This window comes from Hyposmocoma kahamanoa, unplaced genomic scaffold, assembly GCF_003589595.1.
Source record: "Hyposmocoma kahamanoa isolate Upper Pololo Valley unplaced genomic scaffold, ASM358959v1 100021, whole genome shotgun sequence".
NCBI classification, from domain to species: domain Eukaryota; kingdom Metazoa; phylum Arthropoda; class Insecta; order Lepidoptera; family Cosmopterigidae; genus Hyposmocoma; species Hyposmocoma kahamanoa.
In genome coordinates, this window is record NW_020653200.1 from 18,275,242 (window position 1) to 18,294,935 (window position 19,694).

Below are 19,694 nucleotides of genomic sequence, written 5' to 3' on the forward strand. Positions count from 1 at the left end.
TCTTTCCGACTCATTGCTTGCCTAAAAGACTGAACGAGACCCATCACGTCAATTTCAATTGTTTGAAACACAAGCGTTTGAAATATTTAGAACAAAAATTTCATAGAGTCGCTTTGATGATAATGTTATTATTAAAATATTTTTTAATACATGTTAGTAATACTTTCAAATATTGTTGTACTCTTTCTACGGCTCGGGGTTACGAATCAGAAGACCGAAAATACATTTGCCCGAAATAACGTTTGCATGAATTTCCATAATCCCGAAAGTATTTTTTTACGTTTATCGGGAGAAATATGTGTATGGCCTACATTTATTTCTCTCGTGGCTTTGGGTGTAATTTGTGGTTATCTATATGTGTGTCCATGGCACCCGCGACACAGGGTTTCCCTAATACGGGGCAATGTTGAGTGTGTGCGTTATTATAATTATTATTATTAATCAGTACCTAAGTGTTTATTTTGGAAAGCGTTTCTCTTGCGCAATCAATATCGCGCATTTTAATTTTGTAATTATCTCACAACGGAAAATACCCTACTACCGTCATCGCCGTACTTTTTCATGCACAAGAAACATTTGCAAGAACTATGACTATGCCTGTTGACGGAATCAACCGTCGTCAGTGATAAACCGTAATAATTATATTGAATCAATGTAAGCACTACGGCATATAGAAATGTGGTGACGTTTTTGAGCGCAGTATAATTTCAGTATTATGCACGAACGGGTTAAGAAAATCGTAAGAAAAGAAAGGAAACCAGAGCTGATGCAAGCTTGAAGCAAGCTTTTTAAAATTTAAAGAGCGTAAGGATATCACAGATCTCTCTACTGAACGAACTATTGAGATTTCATGTGTGGAATTGGACCAGTTTGTCGTCTTATGTGTATACAGGCCCCCATCTGCTAATTTTAACGAGTTTGAATTAGTTATGAAGGACAGTTTCAAGCGGATTTTTCCAACCAAAAAAACGTAGTAATATGTGGAGATTTCAATGTAAACCTGTTGGAAAACTGTTCTACTTCTGTAAGACTCATTAATTTATTTAAAAGTTTTAACTTGATTAACCTTTTATTAGAACCAACTCGCATCACTGCCTCCTCTTCTACTTGTATTGATAACATCTTTTGTAACACAGACGCAGTGTCTAAAACAATAATAAATTGCTTAAGATCACACCATAGTGGCCAATTGGCTTCTTTTAATTGTAAAATTGTTAATAAAACACAGGTATAACGTATGGCGTCCATTTATTGAGCAAGAAGGTAGATCAATTTCTCTGCAGACCGATTACCACAGAACGAATCATTAGATTTCAAAATAATATCGGCAATAGTTTAAATTGCCTACCCCATATACCGAAGGTTCCAAATACTTTATATACCACGATATTTGGTTTAATCAAAAATGAATTTGACAATATATTTAAATCGAAAACATTAACTTTCCATAGGGAGACTAAATTCAACGACTGGGCAACAGTAGGTATTCATAAGAGTAGGTCTCGTTTGTATGAGCTATATGCTATGAAAACTTATCATACTAATTCCAATTTCATAGAATATGTTAGAATTTATTCAAAAATATTTAAAAAAGTATGTGTAGCTGCTAAGGTTAAGTTTCACAGCGACAAAATTAGACAATCGATAAATAAATCTAAAACTACTTGGAGCATAATGAATAAAGAGTCAGGCAGGGTTAAACAACACGATAGAGATATAGTTTTAGAATTAGACAGTAAACTTATAATATCTAAAGATAAAGTAGCCCAAGCTTTTGAATCGTTCTTTTCGGAAATTGCTGTGAACACTACAGAATCATTAAATTCCTCCCCTTCACTTGCTATTGATCTCCTAAAGGAAAATGTTAACGTTTGTGGCAGTTTATTTAATTTCCGTCATGTTAATCCACAAGACATCATAAAAGCTTTTAAATCAATACATGTTAAAAAAACTGAAGATCTCTGGGGCATATCAACTAAAGTTATAGACTCAGTTATTGATCTAATTTCCCCACATTTAGCTGTAGCTTTCAATAGGTGCGTTGACGAAGGTGTTTTTCCCGATTTAATGAAATACAGCAAGGTTATTCCCTTATTCAAAAGCGGTAGGAAAGTTGATCCTAGCAACTATAGGCCCATTTCAATTTTACCAGCTTTAAGTAAAATATTCGAAAAGGTTATGCTAACTCAATTACTGGCCTATTTCGGTAGGAATCATATTTATCATAGTGAACAATACGGGTTTACTAGTGGTAAATCGACTAGCGATGCGGGGGTAGCGTTACTAAAACACATCTATGATGCTTGGGAAAGGTCCCAGAACGCTATTGGTGTTTTCTGTGACCTCTGAAAGGCATTTGATTGCGTTGATCATAATACTCTTATTAGGAAGCTGGAACATTACGGTGTAAATGGCAAGGCGTCGAAACTTGTCTCGTCATATCTCAACGGTAGAATTCAGAAAGTAGACATAAATGGTGTGACTTCTTTGGGTTCTCCGGTAAAAATGGGTGTTCCGCAGGGCTCAATACTTGGGCCTTTCTTATTTCTGATTTATATTAATGATCTGCCATTCTTTGTTAAGGACCATTGACCATATTAATGATACCCTCTCTAAGGTAGTTTATTGGTTTAATGCTAACAATTTATTGCTTAACGCCAAGAAGACAAAATCCCTGCTCCCTGGTCAGCAGATTAAGCTCCTCTGCATACGCAGTCCGCAGACTACGTGAGGTTACCGATGGTAGTACTGCTAGACTAGTTTACTTTAGTTACTTCATAGTATAATGTATAATGTCCTACGGGATTCTCATATGGGGTAAAGCGGCAGATATTCAAACCATATTTGTATTGCAAAAACGAGCGATTCGTTCTGTGTACCGTCTAGGCTCTCGGGTTTCTCTCAGAGAAAAGTTTAAGGAGACTGGTATCATGACTGTGGCATCACAGTACATTTACTCTAATATTTTATATGCCCGTAAAAATATACATAATTTCAATAAGAAAGAAGATATCCATAATATTAACCTTAGAGCTAAATCCAAACTCATGGTACCACGATTTCGTTTAACCAAGGTAAACAACTCTTTTATCGGAGCATATATTAAGTTTATCATTTCCTAAGTTTAAAAACTACATTAAAAATATTTTGATCGAAAAATCATATTACAAAATTGAAGACTACGTGTTAGATAAAGATGTATGGAAAGACGACATGGCTCCAGAATCCACACAAATTTGATTCAAAGTGTATTCCATAGCATTTAAGTTTATTTGAAAAGAGCAATCCCTAGAGTTTCTTGCTCGTTCTTCTCAGGGAGGTCAGCGTAGTGAACGAGCAGTAGCTTAAATGTGACGTTTTCAAGTGTAAATTTATTTTACCTATGGAATAAATAGTGTTTGACTTTGACTTGATAAAAGACCATAATATTAAAGCTTTGGTATGTGATTACAACAATTAGTGAACAAAAACACTGCAAATAATACAAATAGTAACAACCTTGATAGCCTAACGATTTGCACTGTGGGCACTGGATGAGAAGTTCCCGGGTTCGATACCGGTAGGATCAATTTAACAAATTAACTTTTCTAAATGGTTCTGGTCTTGGTATTCTATTGTAAAACAATCACCTGGTTTGAAACTAGGGAACTCTCTGTACATACTCCCCATGAGTATCAGAGCAACAGAATCCCAGAGCAGAACCAATTTACAAAAGTTCATTTCCCAAATTGGTTCTACTGGGAATCGAACTTTGGACGAAGAACGATGGAATTTATTCCGGGGCATAACTCAGAACACACAGGCCAAAACAACTTTAGAAAAGTTCACATTTAGTTTTATAGTTTATTGAGCTGATTTTTTATGGTTTTAAAAAAAATTCTCGAATAACTCCAGAAATCGGGTACGAGAATTCTCGGAACTCAAGAAAAAAAAGTCAGACACCCTAGCTCGTAATAAATGGCATTGTATAAAATTCAACACTTACGTATAAAATTTATTTATAAATAATAAAGGCTACTCCATTATAATTACCTGTGTTCAAGTAACCTTTTCACTAGAAGCTACATCGATGCATTTTGGTAAGTTTCCAGTAGAAGCTGAATATGGTGTTTTTTGCGCCTTTCAATTGTTGCAAGCAAAATTAGGCAGTACTGCAATGACATTACAATTTAAATTCAACGTTTTAGCTTTTTCATATTCCTTTACATGTCACTACGTTTAAATAGGTTGACTTGGGACATTTTTTTCGTGGTTTTTGTATTAGACCCGTCGTCCATTTATTTGTAAGTCAATGAGTCAGCATTACAAGGACCATGTTGGTATAACGTTGCCGGGTGAAGGCCAATACCAACGTATAGACAGCCTATTTGCCTTGCCTTGCCTTGCCATCGTTCGGTGTCACTCGCCTAGCTGACCGAGTGAAGGCGAGCGCTAACGTGTATAGAGCTCGTTTGACATGTCTTGTCACAACTCGCAGTCGCTCGGCCAATAGTAGTCAATTGACATTGTATAATCAGACATTTGCATGCTATTTAATATATGCGAAACATGTTTATACGAACACTGTCTCTTGTTACATCTCCTGTTATACCATGTTTCAAGAAAATAAACGTGTGATAATAATATTATTATTGATAATTTTACTACTTTCATTTATTTCCAAAATTAAATGGAAGTGTTAAAGATTCACTTAAATCAGTCACTGATATTAATTCTATACCAATGCATAAATACAAAAAAGCTTAAATTATTTGGAATCTGTTTAAAAATTTCTCTATGAAAATATGAATCTTGACGTTTTAAATGTACAAGGATTTATATTTCAAAATTTTCTCATTTTTATATATACTCTCAAATTACAAATATTACTTTTTTCTGTGTAAATTCACTTTTCGTAATATTTCAGTATTTGTAAACGCAAAACAATAAATTCAAAATTTCATGTGACATTTCCGGATATTCCCATATAACCTAAAATATTCCCAAATGGAATATTGACCTACTTTAATTAAATGTTTACATGCCGATAATGACTTATTGATAGATTATGGTACGACACTAATCCACCATTTGTACGTTCAATTTTTGTTAGGTATGCATGTTCATTCCGTAATTAGGGCAGCTCCTTTCTTTTATGTTTTTTCCACCCTCTAAGCTTCCGGGACTCTTTTATTTTTTAATTTTAGTGAAGCGACGTGCTTTTTAACTCCGATATTTATCAAGCCGACAGATTAATATTAATAACGGAGATTATTCAAGTTGATAAATTTTGGCACCTGTCTAATAAATTATAATAAATTTTTATTGTTTATTATGATGATTTTTCTCCATATGAACGGGAAGCATCACCTGAATCCTCATTAACATTAATTATTAATTCTTTAGTACACAAATTGTCAAACGCAACATCACGATCCCAGTCAGGCCATGTCTTTTTTTTTTGGACCCGCTTACATTCACGATTTAAGCTTCTTCATAAATAAAATCGATTACAATAAAAAATCTAATCGGAAATGCATTAGGACATCACTAACTGATTAGAATTCGAGCTGTCAAAAGTTAAATAAATGGTTGGACGGAGTATAGATATACGTTTTTCACTATGTGTACGATTTTTTTACGTAAATGTACCTGCCAATGAAAATAATTGGATATCCAATATCTTTTAAACAAAGGAGGGACTAATTCTAAAATTTTGCGACAAAAACCGACTAACGCGCGACTTTTTCTGGGTGCAATCAGATCTAAGCTAGGAGCTGTGGTTCTCGAGATTCAAAAATGGTGCCGCCAGAATAAGCTTATTTCGGCTTGGATAGTAAAACACCTTAATAACTTCAAAACGGCGTATTGACTAAATCTAGTTTTTTACGAATAGAACCCACTAAATCACGACTTTTTTTTATTACCAATATCCCTAATGTATTGGATTTTAATTTGAAGCTTATTTAAAGGCATCCAGATCTACCATGGTAATCATGTCCAGAAGGAAGATTCTCAGATTCTCACTTCTTTCGCGCCAAACGTTGCTTGAACTGTCTCAATGTTCATAGATCGCATTGATATTTGAAAAAAATATCTCAGCCTTTTTTGTACCTTTGTTTCATAAGTGATATTCCATTACTTACACGTGAATTGGGGAGAGAGGGTACGTATTGGATTTGAGATCAATTTCTGCAATGCATATTTTAAGTTTTTACTCCTTAAAATGAACACATCCTTATTTATACACGAATCAAAGAAATCGTTTCATTCCTAATGCACGAGTACTCCAATGAACCTCACTACAATAGTTTTGGAGATAACCTCGACCATAGTCCATGTCCATTGTATAAACAAGGATATGTCGGTCTTCAGGGATAAAAAACTGCTTCGAAGGAATTAGTTACACAGCTACCTAATTATGTTGTATTGTGGTGAAGTACGGCGATATTCTAAATTGGAAAATTGAAATAAAGATCAGCAATACCTTTTCCTCTTTGGATGGCTTTGGCTTTCGATGAACCGGCGGCTTGCCGTCTGCTGGATTAGTGGGCGTAACATGAGCTGTAAATGCAACCAATTTGTAATTTTATTCCAACTTAAACGTGTATAAGATACTTGAAATAATACAAAGCTGGTTTAGTAAATATACTTCATATCTTTAGTGCATTTGCTTGCAAACTTTTTAGTTACTAATTCATTAATTAAAAAACATTTTTTTATGATGCAAATAGTGGAAAGCGACACGCCCGTCCATAACAGTTGCAGTGCCACTCAGAGCTTTAAATGGCAAAGATCTGAGAGGCACTGCCACTGCGGCCGTCACCCTGAGACATAAATTGGAAAGTCCCATAGGCATCGTCGGGGATAGTGCAAATCCGCGTTATGTAGTATTGGTATAAAAGCGCGTATGTGCACTAAATCAAATTTTACAGGTGTGGGACATTGACTTACAATTATATGGACGTCGGGTCCGCGGTAAAAAGTGTCCGCACTTGTAAGGCGCTAAAATCGTATACAGAGCGCCAAACTCCGCTTTAGTCTTCATTTGTTCTACTGACAGCGCGATACTGCGATGACATTACAATTTAAATTTCGAATAGGTTGACTTGGGACATTTTTTTCGTGGTTTTTGTATTAGACCCGTCGTCCATTTATTTGTAAGTCAATGGTGTGGGATCAAAGTTTATTACTTATTTATTTAAAATGGCTACCACTTTCATTTTTTGCACAGTAAGCATTAATTCATGCATCATACCAACTGATAACGATAGATTCCCTTTAAATCATGTTAATTTGGTTGCCAAGACATTTACGCGGGTTTGATTTGACCACAAAATTACCAAAATGGAAACTTATAATCCTATGCTAGTTACACGTAATTGCATTAGACCCGAAATATATATGTTGTACAATCTACCGCTTGGAGGTGTGGTGTAAGTAAAAACTTGACAGTACCGCGTAACTAAAGAGTGGAATCTTTTATCAGCATTTACAGTTTCTAGTTCTCTTTTACACTTTTGAAATGTTGACAATCTAACAGTTTAGATTATAAATATTTCAATAAATTGTAATGTCTTTTTCACTTTATAAATGAATTTAAAAAATCATATAATATTTGCGTTTCCGATCAAAACAAAGAAAAATAGTTGGTGGCCACATTGCATGTAATAATAACATTCTACAAATCCCTTAATAACTGTATCCACGGTCAATTAAGTTAATACGTCGTTGAATGGTGCTTTTACGAGTTATGTGTAGCATTGAGAATGATATAGGAATAGAAAATATTATGTATCTTTTTATTTAGTTAACGAGAACCATGTTCTAGTTTTCGTAATGAAAACGCTAAAGATCTACAGTACTTCAGTACATGTGACATGGATCCATTCATTCATCTTCTTCTCTTTAGTTTTTTATTATTTCCTCGCATTGCTTGAGAAAAGCACTCACTATACACGCCTTGGCCGGAATGCGGATTGCTTGACTCGTATTAATAAAAGTTGTAACTCACTCGTCCAGCAATCCCTTACTTCCCGGCCTCTGCAGTAATGTACGGACAACCGCACACTGCACATTTTTGTTCGAAAATCGCCTCCAGTGCAACGGAAGAAGATACGTCAATGTGTAACTTGATGTGACTATTAAATACGCACCGAGTTTAACGGGAGCGTGCATGGACACGGGGCGCGGGCGGCGTGGCGTGATTTGTGGGCGACGTGGAACGTCTCCACCGCCCGCCACGGTGCCGTCGCGGGACACCGACGGCGTCGTCGCGACGCTCTGCGACATCGTGTCACCGCCACCTGATAATAAAACAAATTACTACATTTCCGAATACTCGTGGATGGCCACGCGAATGGGACATAGAAGAGCTGTGAGCGGTAACGTGGTTAGATTGAAATATAACACGCCCCTGTTATATATCAGCTATTCATAGCAAGTATATGTAAGACTTTATATTAAATTGGGCTTATATTTGGACGCAAATGTAAGTGAAAAAAAAAATTAGATTATAGTCAGGAATTCACTGTACATACAAAACATTTTGGTGTAATTTTTAAGACATGTGTACAAATAAATTAATGTGTCTGGCGACATTAATACAATGACAAATATTTGCCTTAATTAATTCAACAATAACAACCTTAATTGTTTTTAAGCAACTTATTATTGTTATTACTAAATAATATATATTGTGCACATATATAGTATATATGTACACTAAAGAAAATTTTACATGGAGCTAAGCACACAGAACAGTGAGGCATTAACAAGCACAATGAGACCAATAGAAAACTTACTTAAATCTTCTCGTAACGAATCTGTGAGGGAGTGTCGAATGCTTCATGCATTACAAATGATAATACACACAAAATATGTCTGTATAAAATAACCGGTCCGGATATGTAGCCCATACTCGTCGATTGGATGCTTTCCACCTAAATTCAACTAAAGCGTCAAAGACAACAGTAAAATCTATTCAGTGTTGACACGATGTTCCAAATTCAGAGTTCGCTCTATTTTATGTATAGCGTACCTCGTGGTGTATTAACACCTGTGCCCGCTATGGAGGCGGGCCGCTGCTTCCTGGTACCGGCGGTGGCGCGGCGCATTACGCCGGTGGCGTTGGACATGGCGCTGCCGGGCCGGGATCCAGGGGTTGTATCACCGGACCGCGTCTCTGCACACGTCCATTTTTTGAACCATTTGAAACGATTTCCCCATCATAGATGGCGGCTCAATCGATTGTACTCACTTGTTTGTCTATCGTGATTTTGTTTATGCACCGAAGCAATTCAAAAGAAGTCTCAGTACACCAAATGAAGCCGCAGTTTTTTTGCAATAATTATTGTCTCTTTACATAAAACTTCGTACGTTCTCGTAACGATTAGATCAAAATTTTTGGATAAACAGTTATTATCATCCCGCGCATTAAATAAACAAATTAATGAAATTACGATATAACATTCTAAGGTTCTAAAGCTTGTGTAGAAATAAAACGGCGAAACACAGAATTAATAAAATTATAACAAAGCAGTCCCGAGGGATTACGGTTAATCTACTAGAATTATGTCACATATGAACTGATTAAGTACATATAATTATTTAAAACAATATTTTAGTTCATTTTAAATACGTGCAGTATGTTTTATACGTTAGAGTATATGTATACAGTGATAATGTTGTAATTTTGCCAATGTACAGGTGCATTATAAGTTCACGTTGCTGTACAATGACTTCGTGTTAGTACTTATTAATGTCACCACTTACCTTCTAATCAGGTGCAACCCGAAAACCGTAAATAGATTATTCTGCAAAACGTGTATGGAAAAAAACCTGTGCGCAATCTCTATGGACAATAAAAAACCGTGAGAAAGCTTAAAAAGTGCGACCTTATTCCAAACCATATTGACAAAAAAAAAACTAACAAACTTTATAAAGAACAATAAAAACACTTGGATACACCTTCTGACACCATAATCATAGAAGTAAATATTAAGAAGACGTATGAAAAATACAATTTTGTTAGAACGACGCCTAGTGCTTGCTTATATCGGTTAGATACACCTTGTTAATCACAATTAAAACGCTCTCCATGAATTAGCGGATTAAGCAGCATTTTACAAACACAGAAGAACAAAACCCAGAATTACAGTTTTAAAATGAAATGTAACACCACTAAGGGTAAGTAAGAGTAAGGGTTTTTTTTGTACGGAGACGTTAAACGACAAAGACATTAAGGCACAGGAACGTTTCGAATCAATTAATACAAAATTTCGTAAACAAATGTACCTACGTAAAAAAAAATATATACATATAGATATAGTCTTAGTTCCAAAGTAAACGTTTTTATAATAAATGTTATGGATGAAATGACGTGTATTGTATCAAATAGTAAAAGAATGAATCTAGTGATCCATTATAGTATCCATTATATATATATCTAGTGATAAATTATAATATTATATAGTGTAGCCATTAAGAAAAATTGCACAAAATATTTGAAAAACGTTCCCAATGTAATTTTGAAGACACCTGAAGGTATTGACGAAGCAAGATTAGTGACAAGCTCCGAAGCTTCCTGAGCGTAAACCGAACCAAGCCAATAGTCGAAAGCGATAGATGAGTAAGATCTGTCATCTTACGAGTCCTGTTGAGGTGATGCATCGAAGGCGAGGCCGAGTGTAGAGGTCGCTGCGAGGGGATCTTGTCGAGTCTCGTCATGGAGTAGGCCCTACCTGGGGCTCGAGGCGCCGGCAATGTCGGCACCAAGTCGGTGCGCCGCCGGGCAACAGACGACCATATTGCTGGCTGCGGTGGACGGTCGGATTCGTCTGCAAAAGACACTTGTATTTAGCTCAGTAATACATTAATTCCTTTGTGGAATTAACAAAGAGATACCCTCTCAAAGGTAGTTTATTAATGCTAAGAAAATTAAATTTGAATTACCAAATGTAAAATAGACTAGTCCAAACATACAAATAAATGGAGAAAAGTTAAATATTGTTAGTTGTATAGCTGTCTTCTTGGGAGTTACCTTGACCTTTAATGGTTTTCACATATATCTTCCCTGGCCATCAGATTAAGCCCCGCTGCATACGCAGTCCGTCAGAATACGTGAGTTTACCTATGTGAATACTGCTGGAATAATTTACTTTAGTTACTTCCATAGTATTATGTCGTACGGGATTCTCATGTGGTGTAAAGCGGCAGGTATATAAACTGTATTATTAAACGTTTAGGTTCTCGTGTTTCTCTCAGAGAAAAGTCCACGCAGTACGTTTAGTCAAATAATTTGTATGTCTTTTATGGGGAACTGTATATGTTTTTACAATAAAATTCCGGAGCATATATTAAAATTATCATTTCATAAGTTAAAAACTTACATTAAAAGCATTTTATTTGAAAATTCATATTACAAAATCAGAGGCTATGTCTTAGATAAAGATGTATGGAAAGACGACATGGGTCTAGATTCCCGAATTTGATTCCATGGTATTTAAGTTTAATTGAAAAGAGCAATTCCTAGAGTTTCTTGCTCGTTCTTCTCAGGGAAGTCATCACAGTGAACGAGCAGTGCCTTAAATAATGACATTTTGAAGTGTAATTTTACCTATGGAATAAATGATTCTTTGAGGTGCGACCGCTTTTCAAGTTTCAACTGGTGCATGAAAACAAACGAGCTAACGGCTAAATACTAAGTAATTTTATATTCGCGATCAAAATGTTTGGTTTCCCAAAAAAAAATTTTACTTTTTTTATATTATTATTAATCGAATATTTATGGAACGTACATTTTTCTTTTTTATTATTGTTTGCTCTTTTATTATCAATTAGCTTAGATTCACGGTGCATTAGTTCTTAAACTGTAATACCGTGTAAATATATTTACTATAAATAAATAAATAAAAAATTAATATAGGGAACCAAACATGTTCTTGTGAATTTTTATTTACGTTTTATTTCAAGGTACAATAACATCGTTGCCTAAAATACTTAGTCGAAATACCGGCTAATCGGATCCTTTTGTTATCAAAAGTAAACGCGTAAGTCTCTTCTAAATGGAGTATCAGGACTAGGATCACAATGTTGGGACTTTGGCTCAAGAATTGTTTGGGTTTTTTAGGTTCACGATTTGTTGGGTCTTTGAGACTCGTTGAGATTTTTGGCCCAAGATGTGTTGGATCTTCAAAGTTTTGCAAACTTATTCAGTCATAAAGAAATATTCACTTTTCAGAACTCAAGCGATTATTAACATTAACTTTAGAAGCGTGCCTATAATAAAAATTAAGTTTTGTGATTGTACTATGTTAAGAAAGGATACCAAAGATTCTTTCAATGAACAGAGAGTAATCTTCATGTTATTTGCAAATAAATTGTACAACGATATACAAGACGCTGTCTTACCATAGTATAGATGAAAGCAAGTCTCATGATGTTCATACAAACGCAAGTCTTAAGGCGATATCCTTAGTGCAACTTACTTTGTATTAGCATAATCTTTTATAATCCGGCGTAAGGTCGTACGATAGATTAACAGCGGACTCTCTCGCCCTCAATTCAATATACAACATTTTGCAAGTGCATACATAAAGAGCACGTATCTTTGCTGACAAAGGTTAGTCATAATTGCTCCTTGCAAAAAAGATATTCACAGAATTCCTATTGTCATTATCTCAACTATAACGTAATAGGCAAAGTAATATGTTTGCATTTGCATTTATTGTAAAGATAAATTTGGAACTTACAGAAACTCGAAAACATCACGCATCCTTCGTATGCAGCATGAAGGCAGAAAAGTGTGTTATAATATTGACATAATTATGTGATTATAATGATCAGTAAGTATGTTAAGAATACCTCTATTATTGTCGATTTCTGAATCCAATTGCAGTGCGGAAGCGGGTCTCGTAAGAGGCGCAGACGCGAACATCACATTTGTTGTTGATGCCGCCCTGGAACACGTCAAGTATATGCATAAATAACACAAAAATGTAAATTTACACAATTATTGCTACTTACTACATTGTTAAATATACAAGTAGGTACATTGTGACAAATACTTAAATTATATTAATATCTTGCAACAAAACATGCTGATCGGGATCCCAGAATGGTCAGGACCCTCGAACTCAAATAAATTGCATAATAAATAATGTTGAATTCCGCCATTGAGAAATCCCCTGTCTGAAGGCTATTGTTTTATGGAGACAATGGCGCCGTGCTAAAATAATAGTATAGGAAGGATGGTGACGTCACCAGGTCACTGGACCATGGCGGAAATAACCGCTATGGACGTGTGTTATGGATAGCTTACGGACGTGGCATGAAGGATATCGGATATGTAGGTATGTATTTGCGAATTAATATGATTAACATCTTAAGAAATGATAGAGGACCTTATCTATCAACAAATTTCACAAAGCATATAACGCTTACACGTCAAAATCATTCACACCACCTTTTAAGCAAAATGACCAATAATTAAGGACAACAAAATAAACTTCGACACCTGTTCCCAAACCTACACCAAAAACACACATCAAGTCACTCGATATCACGAATGCGTCAAATATTTTACGGAAGTATAAATTATGGATAATATTAAATCCGAAAAATTATGTAAATTTTTAATTTTTCCTATTTATCCTGTCACAATTCACATTAGATAGTATACCATAGAGTAATAACATATTATAATTACCTATAATTCATACTTTTCAAGACAAACAAAAAATACATTTATAATAACAAATAATATTATTAGAAATTATGACAACAACGCTAATCTCGTACTCGAGATAGTTTTATTACATGCATCGAGGAAATATTACGCATTATATACCAACTTCATTATTAAGTAGTTTAATAGTTGTTGCTTAAAATACAGAACATTGGCTTAGAATAACTATATACATGAAAGCTTGTTGATGTATTATTAACAATTACTTATAATTATATATAAATATATATATTATTAACAATAAAATTACTTATAATGGTGTAGAGGAGTCTATTGTACAAATTCGAACCTGATGTTGTACGTGTTATAAGTACACAACAGATTCAGGGTGCAGTGTAAAATTTGCATTCGTATGATTGACCTTAATAGAAAAATGTACCTTCTACCGAGGAGCTAACTAGTTTCACATATTTCTCTAAGACGTCTATGCTACGCTGTATCCGATGGTGTATAATAATGTTAACTAATCATTATGCAAACTGCTTACGTACAGTTGTATGTTAAAATATAAACTAATTAAATACAACTTTTGCATTGCATTCTACATACAATATGAAATTGGTTAAAAGGCGATGCGTTTTGGTTTCGCAAAATGCAAAATTATTAGTAAACGTTAATTTAAATGCACAAACTAAAAACAGATTAGTAGGAAATTAATGAAACTATACGTAACAAAATAAAATATAAAAAAACTGCTTACAGTGACTCGAAAAAGTTTATCTGATCTATGGGGTTGGTGCTGGAGAAGGGAACAAAACAAAACACAATTAGTAAAAATAATATAATTGAGTTTAAGGATTATCCCGTTATTCACAGGGCGAATGTCTGTAAAACCCACACCCAAATGAACACAAGTTTCAGAAAACAAAAACCTGATGGAAATAACCGAAACGAAGATGACAGCGCTGTAAAGAATTAGTTTCCTAACTAAATAACTCTGTGATTAATTTTTAACTTTGAAGGATTCTTCAGCACTACAAAATATTTCAAAAGTTACTGCATAAGAAGGTATCATCAGTATATCGAATTGGGGTGCTTACCTGCGCGCGGCCCAGAAGAAACCTGTAGAATCTACAGGCTCGAGGAGACGAGGTGTTGAAGAGCCGAAGGCGAAGGCGGTGCGTGGTGAGAAGCGTGCCGCGCGAGCTCGTTCCAGCCGCTCGGTTCGATCGCGCTCGCGCTGTAACAGCGCTTCGCGTCGCGATACTGAAGCCTCCCATATCGCTCTTTTGCGTTCTTCCACCTAAACACACATAACAGAGTCAAAAGAAGAGAAAAGAAATAAGTTCTTGCTCAAACCCAATCAAATATATTTTTGGAATATAATAATTGACGTTTTAAATAGCAAGTCGTGTCACGCACTGCAGAGATTCGAACTATTGGTATACAATTATACTGTTCGTAAATATATGAAATATCCAAAAATTACAAAAGTATCACCTGTTTAGACATTTTCACATCTTGTCCACGACACTCAACTACTAACAGTAACTACAAGCGTACACTGGCAATTGTGATATCATAACAACAATGATGATTAAAGCGGTGATTAATAATACTGTTATCTAGATCTCAGAAATATGACTCTGGAAAATTAGTAAAACGAGTAGCTTTGCACATTCTTCCTGTATTGGACAAGAGGACAGGCAATTCCATAACATTTAAGATGGAAATCAGAGTGTCTTCGATGTTAAATCTGATTTATCTAGTTCATATCAACGTTTTTGTGATAAGTGGAAAAAATTCTTCCATGGCACTGACAAATACTAAAGCCGATAATCGGAATGGTACGTTCTAACTGATAATAAAAATTGGTGTTGCATGATACCGGGCATGAGATACGAAAACAAGAATAAGACGAGAATAAAATACATTTTAGAAAGTAACACTTTTAATCGCATTCACACTATTCATACGACGTACGTTTTATCTGCTGGGTACAACAGATAAAACGCTTGAACACTTGATTGTATATATATGATATGCCCGTATCATTTTTTTAAAAGTAAAGGATGCATGATACTTTTTATTGTTATTCTTGCCCATGCGGTAGATCCTCGTAATAGGGAGTACTAAAAAGGGGAATCTGTACGAATAATCCCGATACAATGAATACAATCATAATGCTGACTGTATTCAATGAGAACACATGGAATATGTACTAGATATTTTTGCAGCACTGCCGCCGGGAGTCTCGACTCAACCTAATTAGCCAAGTGTGTCAATGTCATGAATTTCACTTTCATACATACATGACATACTTTACTAAACTTCAGAAGGATTTTTTTCAAACAAAAGGAATTCATTATTAGAATGCTATTTTAGAAGAGGTATCCTAAACAAATTTAGTTTCACAGCAATATCTTCAGCTGTAAAGAAAATGTACAATGCCGATACAATAATAGAAAAAAATTGACAACATATTTATATTATATGTGATCTAGAAATACACTATTTCCTAGAGATGTATAAAAATGTATACGAAACAAGTAACAAAAATAGCGTCATACACCAACTGCGACATAAAAAGAAAATAAAGCACGCGTAAAAACTTCGGTGAAGTATTCTTATCCAAGTAGAGTAATAACTTCGAAGACAATAGTGAAATAGCTAATATTCCAAACCCATACCAAATCGGGATAAATAAAACACTGCCATTCCGTCTTCACCTACTTTGTTAATAGAATATGACGTGCTTTAATTGCATGTATCTTTGAAATTTTATCTTATACCTATATTATATATATATTATATATACCTATATTATTATATTATTTTTGTTTTCACAACTGAACCGTATATTTTTTTCATATGGTATAATGGTTTGGATTCAGAAATTATTACAGGTTTCTTTTTACAATACAATTACAACTTTCATCTGTGCTGTATTATTGCATAATAAAATAATGATTTTGTATTCTTCACTCACCTTACAGCAACATTTTCTCGGATTCAATGCGCATAGACACCGTGCACTTTCCATTATTATAATTAATTAATTCAGAATCACACTATCCATTCCCAACTGTCACTCGTCATAGGCTACCACTGTCTTTAATTGGAAACCGGCCATAATGTGGAATGCGCGTAGTCCTGAAGGAAGTGACTGCCTGTTATTTTTGTCGCGACTCCTTGATGCGTGGCGAGAGTTAATTTTAAATATTTTTGATGCACAACGACTTGAGAGTATTTCTTAATGCTTCGACGAGTGTTTGAATGTTAAGAATGAATACCAACTACAGATGTGGCAGACGAAAAACAGTCAACACACGTGGAGCTTAGTTGTTTAGTTTGCTCTATATAATTTAATAATTTGATTATGAAATTTTTTAAATGTGGAGTTTTAGCGAAATCGGACAGAAATTGTAAAAAAATTACCAATAACACGACCAATAAATGAATTAAGTATCTGAGAGAGATTATCCGTACGAATCATTCCTGAGCGATAAACAAGGCTACGCGTACGCATTGATGTACTCGAACTTCATAGCGCATGACCTCATAATTGACAATAGAGACCGGGTTATATAACTAGTGACCTGGTAACCTGGTACTATAATGACCATTTTATCTACACAAATAAAATGTTATACTACAACATACAACTAAATGCGTAAATAATAAAAATGCAGCACGTGTGCACCAATCCTTTCAAGGCTATTATAGAATATTTTGCTGTGTCTCACTCGATAAAGAATATTACTAATGTAACCATGTCCTCAATGCATTAATTGAATGTCAATCCGCTTAATACAAAAAATAAAGTTGATATTATTATATACATAGGTATTGTTATTTGTCAAAAACCAACATTTACATTGTTTTTTATTTTCGATATTAAACAGAAAAATGATAATAATATATTGATTTATTAGTCACACACTCTTGTTTCAAAATCTTCAAAAATCTTTTTTACCTGTAACTTAAGCTACAATAGCTTAAGTTACAGGTAAAAAAGATTTTTTGGCATTACTTTTAATAGTCACATACTCAATCTACATTTTGTTACTGGTAAAGTAGGTTTTAAAGAGATCACTTTTGAGTCACATACAATTTGTACTTTGTTACTATTAAAAGGAAATATTAAGTAGTGTAACAAGTAAAGACTTTGTTAGTGTAGTAAACGCCATTCCGTCCTCCAAAGCTATTTCTTTGAGCTTCTAACACGATGTGGGCCTCAGTTGCCTTTTGATGTGGTAAAAGTTACCTATTCTCTGTTGTCCTCGTCCACGCTTGATTTCCACTTACATTTAGTCAAGTTTTAAATGATTTCACTATTTCGAATAGTAGGGCTCGTCACGCTTCCCATATACAACAAGTCTAATATCATATGAAAGAGTTAGTCAGACACCAGTGATAAAGAAGACATTAAAACCATATTTGTAAAATCTCGGTTCAAAACGATCCAGGTGCGGAGGTATGTGAGAACACTAGTGCAATAATGACATCATCTCACCGACAAGGACGAGTTATGCAACACTAACGTCACCTTAGAGAAATATACGGCAAATATATAGTATGAATAAATAAAATATCTGTAATGTTGACGAGAGAAGTTGTTATACACAGTGTGGAAAATACCTTACTACTGAATAGAGAAAACAGGTATGATAAAATTTCGTTGAATTATATTCGACATTATGTGAACGCACGCGACGCCCTCGAATACTTTTACAGGTAAACTAACAGAAGTACTAGTATAATAACTATTAACTGCGTCGGTGGCCGATCGGTTACCATGCTGCCACGCAGAGGTCTCGGGTTCGATTTCCGGACCGGGAGAAATATTTGTATGGCCTACATTATTTCTCTTGTGAGTTTGGATGTAATTTGTGGTTGTCTATGTGTGTTCATGGCACCCGCGACACAGGGTTTCCCTAGGCTATGAATGTGTGTGTTAAAAAAAATTGCAATGTACTGAACTGAAGTATGCTGACTGAAGTGTACGTTTATTTCAGTACATAGGAAATCGATAACGTAACAAAACGTAATTGGTGACATGGTTCTGAAATGTAGTCGCACAATAGGAGTGCATCAATTCATAACGTGTGCGTTAAAATACGATATTATTTATCTAATACTGCATATTGTCGGCAGCCGACACGTTCAATTAGACCTTCTAGATTACATTCATCAATTAGCATGTTTTATGGCCAAGTAGGTATCTGGTATTTATTATGCTCCACCAATGCCTTTTTATTGCCTTCATACAATCGAAGTGGATATTTTGCGCCACAGAGAGTATGCAACTCAGAGATGTCATTTCACACTCACTAAAATAGCAATTCTATAAACGCCAGTTTAAGTACTGATTCACGGACAGACACACAGAAGTGGAACTTTTACTTGTACAATGTAGTCCCAATAATCCATAAATAAACTAGCAAACATTCCATTCGAGATTGCATGAACCTTGACCTCGGTGTTAACAAATATTAACGCATTATATTAGGATTAATACGTAATTAATATCCACCTGTGGTTTGTAAGTTGTTATTTTTACTGTAGTATAATAATGTTTTCGCATTCAAGAAACGCTTTTCCAATACTCTGTTCACTTTCCACGCAAGTGTATTTTCTCGGGATATAGAAAGTAGCAAGTATGTACGCTAAACGGAACTAAGTCTATTGTTTGTTTATACCCAAGCTCGAATCCGACAAAATGCAATTGCATTTTGTAAATACCACGATTTGTTGAAAAGTCACTAGTTTAAGTGTGATTTATACTGATCTTAGGAGGTATATTGTTTTCAACGTATTTGCTATAGTAATTAAAACAGTTTTTTTTTGTAAATAAGCTAATTAAATTGTAGTCGAGACTGAGTAATGTGATAGTTAAGTTCGGATGCTCCGTAAAGAACCAATTTATTTTCAGCAAACAACTGTTGCTTGTCCTTCAAATCCAGTTTCATACATTAGAACGATTTCTAGACTTACAATACACGTTTTCTGGCATATATATTTTGTA

General features: G+C 34.8%; 1 protein-coding gene across 5 annotated transcripts in view; it reads right to left on the reverse strand.

Annotated features, from left to right (window-relative positions):
* The window catches only part of LOC113228972 (MAP7 domain-containing protein 1-like), a 62,014-nt gene that overhangs the window by 32,892 nt on the left and 9,428 nt on the right, over nt 1-19,694 (reverse strand). For 2 of the 5 annotated variants that reach the window (XM_026462441.1, XM_026462432.1), the window contains exons 3-9: nt 14,767-14,969; nt 14,427-14,465; nt 12,844-12,938; nt 10,629-10,817; nt 9,020-9,163; nt 8,136-8,285; nt 6,467-6,543 (exon numbers count right to left, since the gene is read on the reverse strand). In XM_026462441.1, coding sequence (XP_026318226.1) covers nt 6,467-6,543; nt 8,136-8,285; nt 9,020-9,163; nt 10,629-10,817; nt 12,844-12,938; nt 14,427-14,465; nt 14,767-14,969 — 897 coding nt within the window. The remainder of the gene's footprint in view (nt 1-6,466; nt 6,544-8,135; nt 8,286-9,019; nt 9,164-10,628; nt 10,818-12,843; nt 12,939-14,426; nt 14,466-14,766; nt 14,970-19,694) is intronic. The other 3 variants (XM_026462456.1, XM_026462463.1, XM_026462449.1) reach the window with 3 other exon arrangements.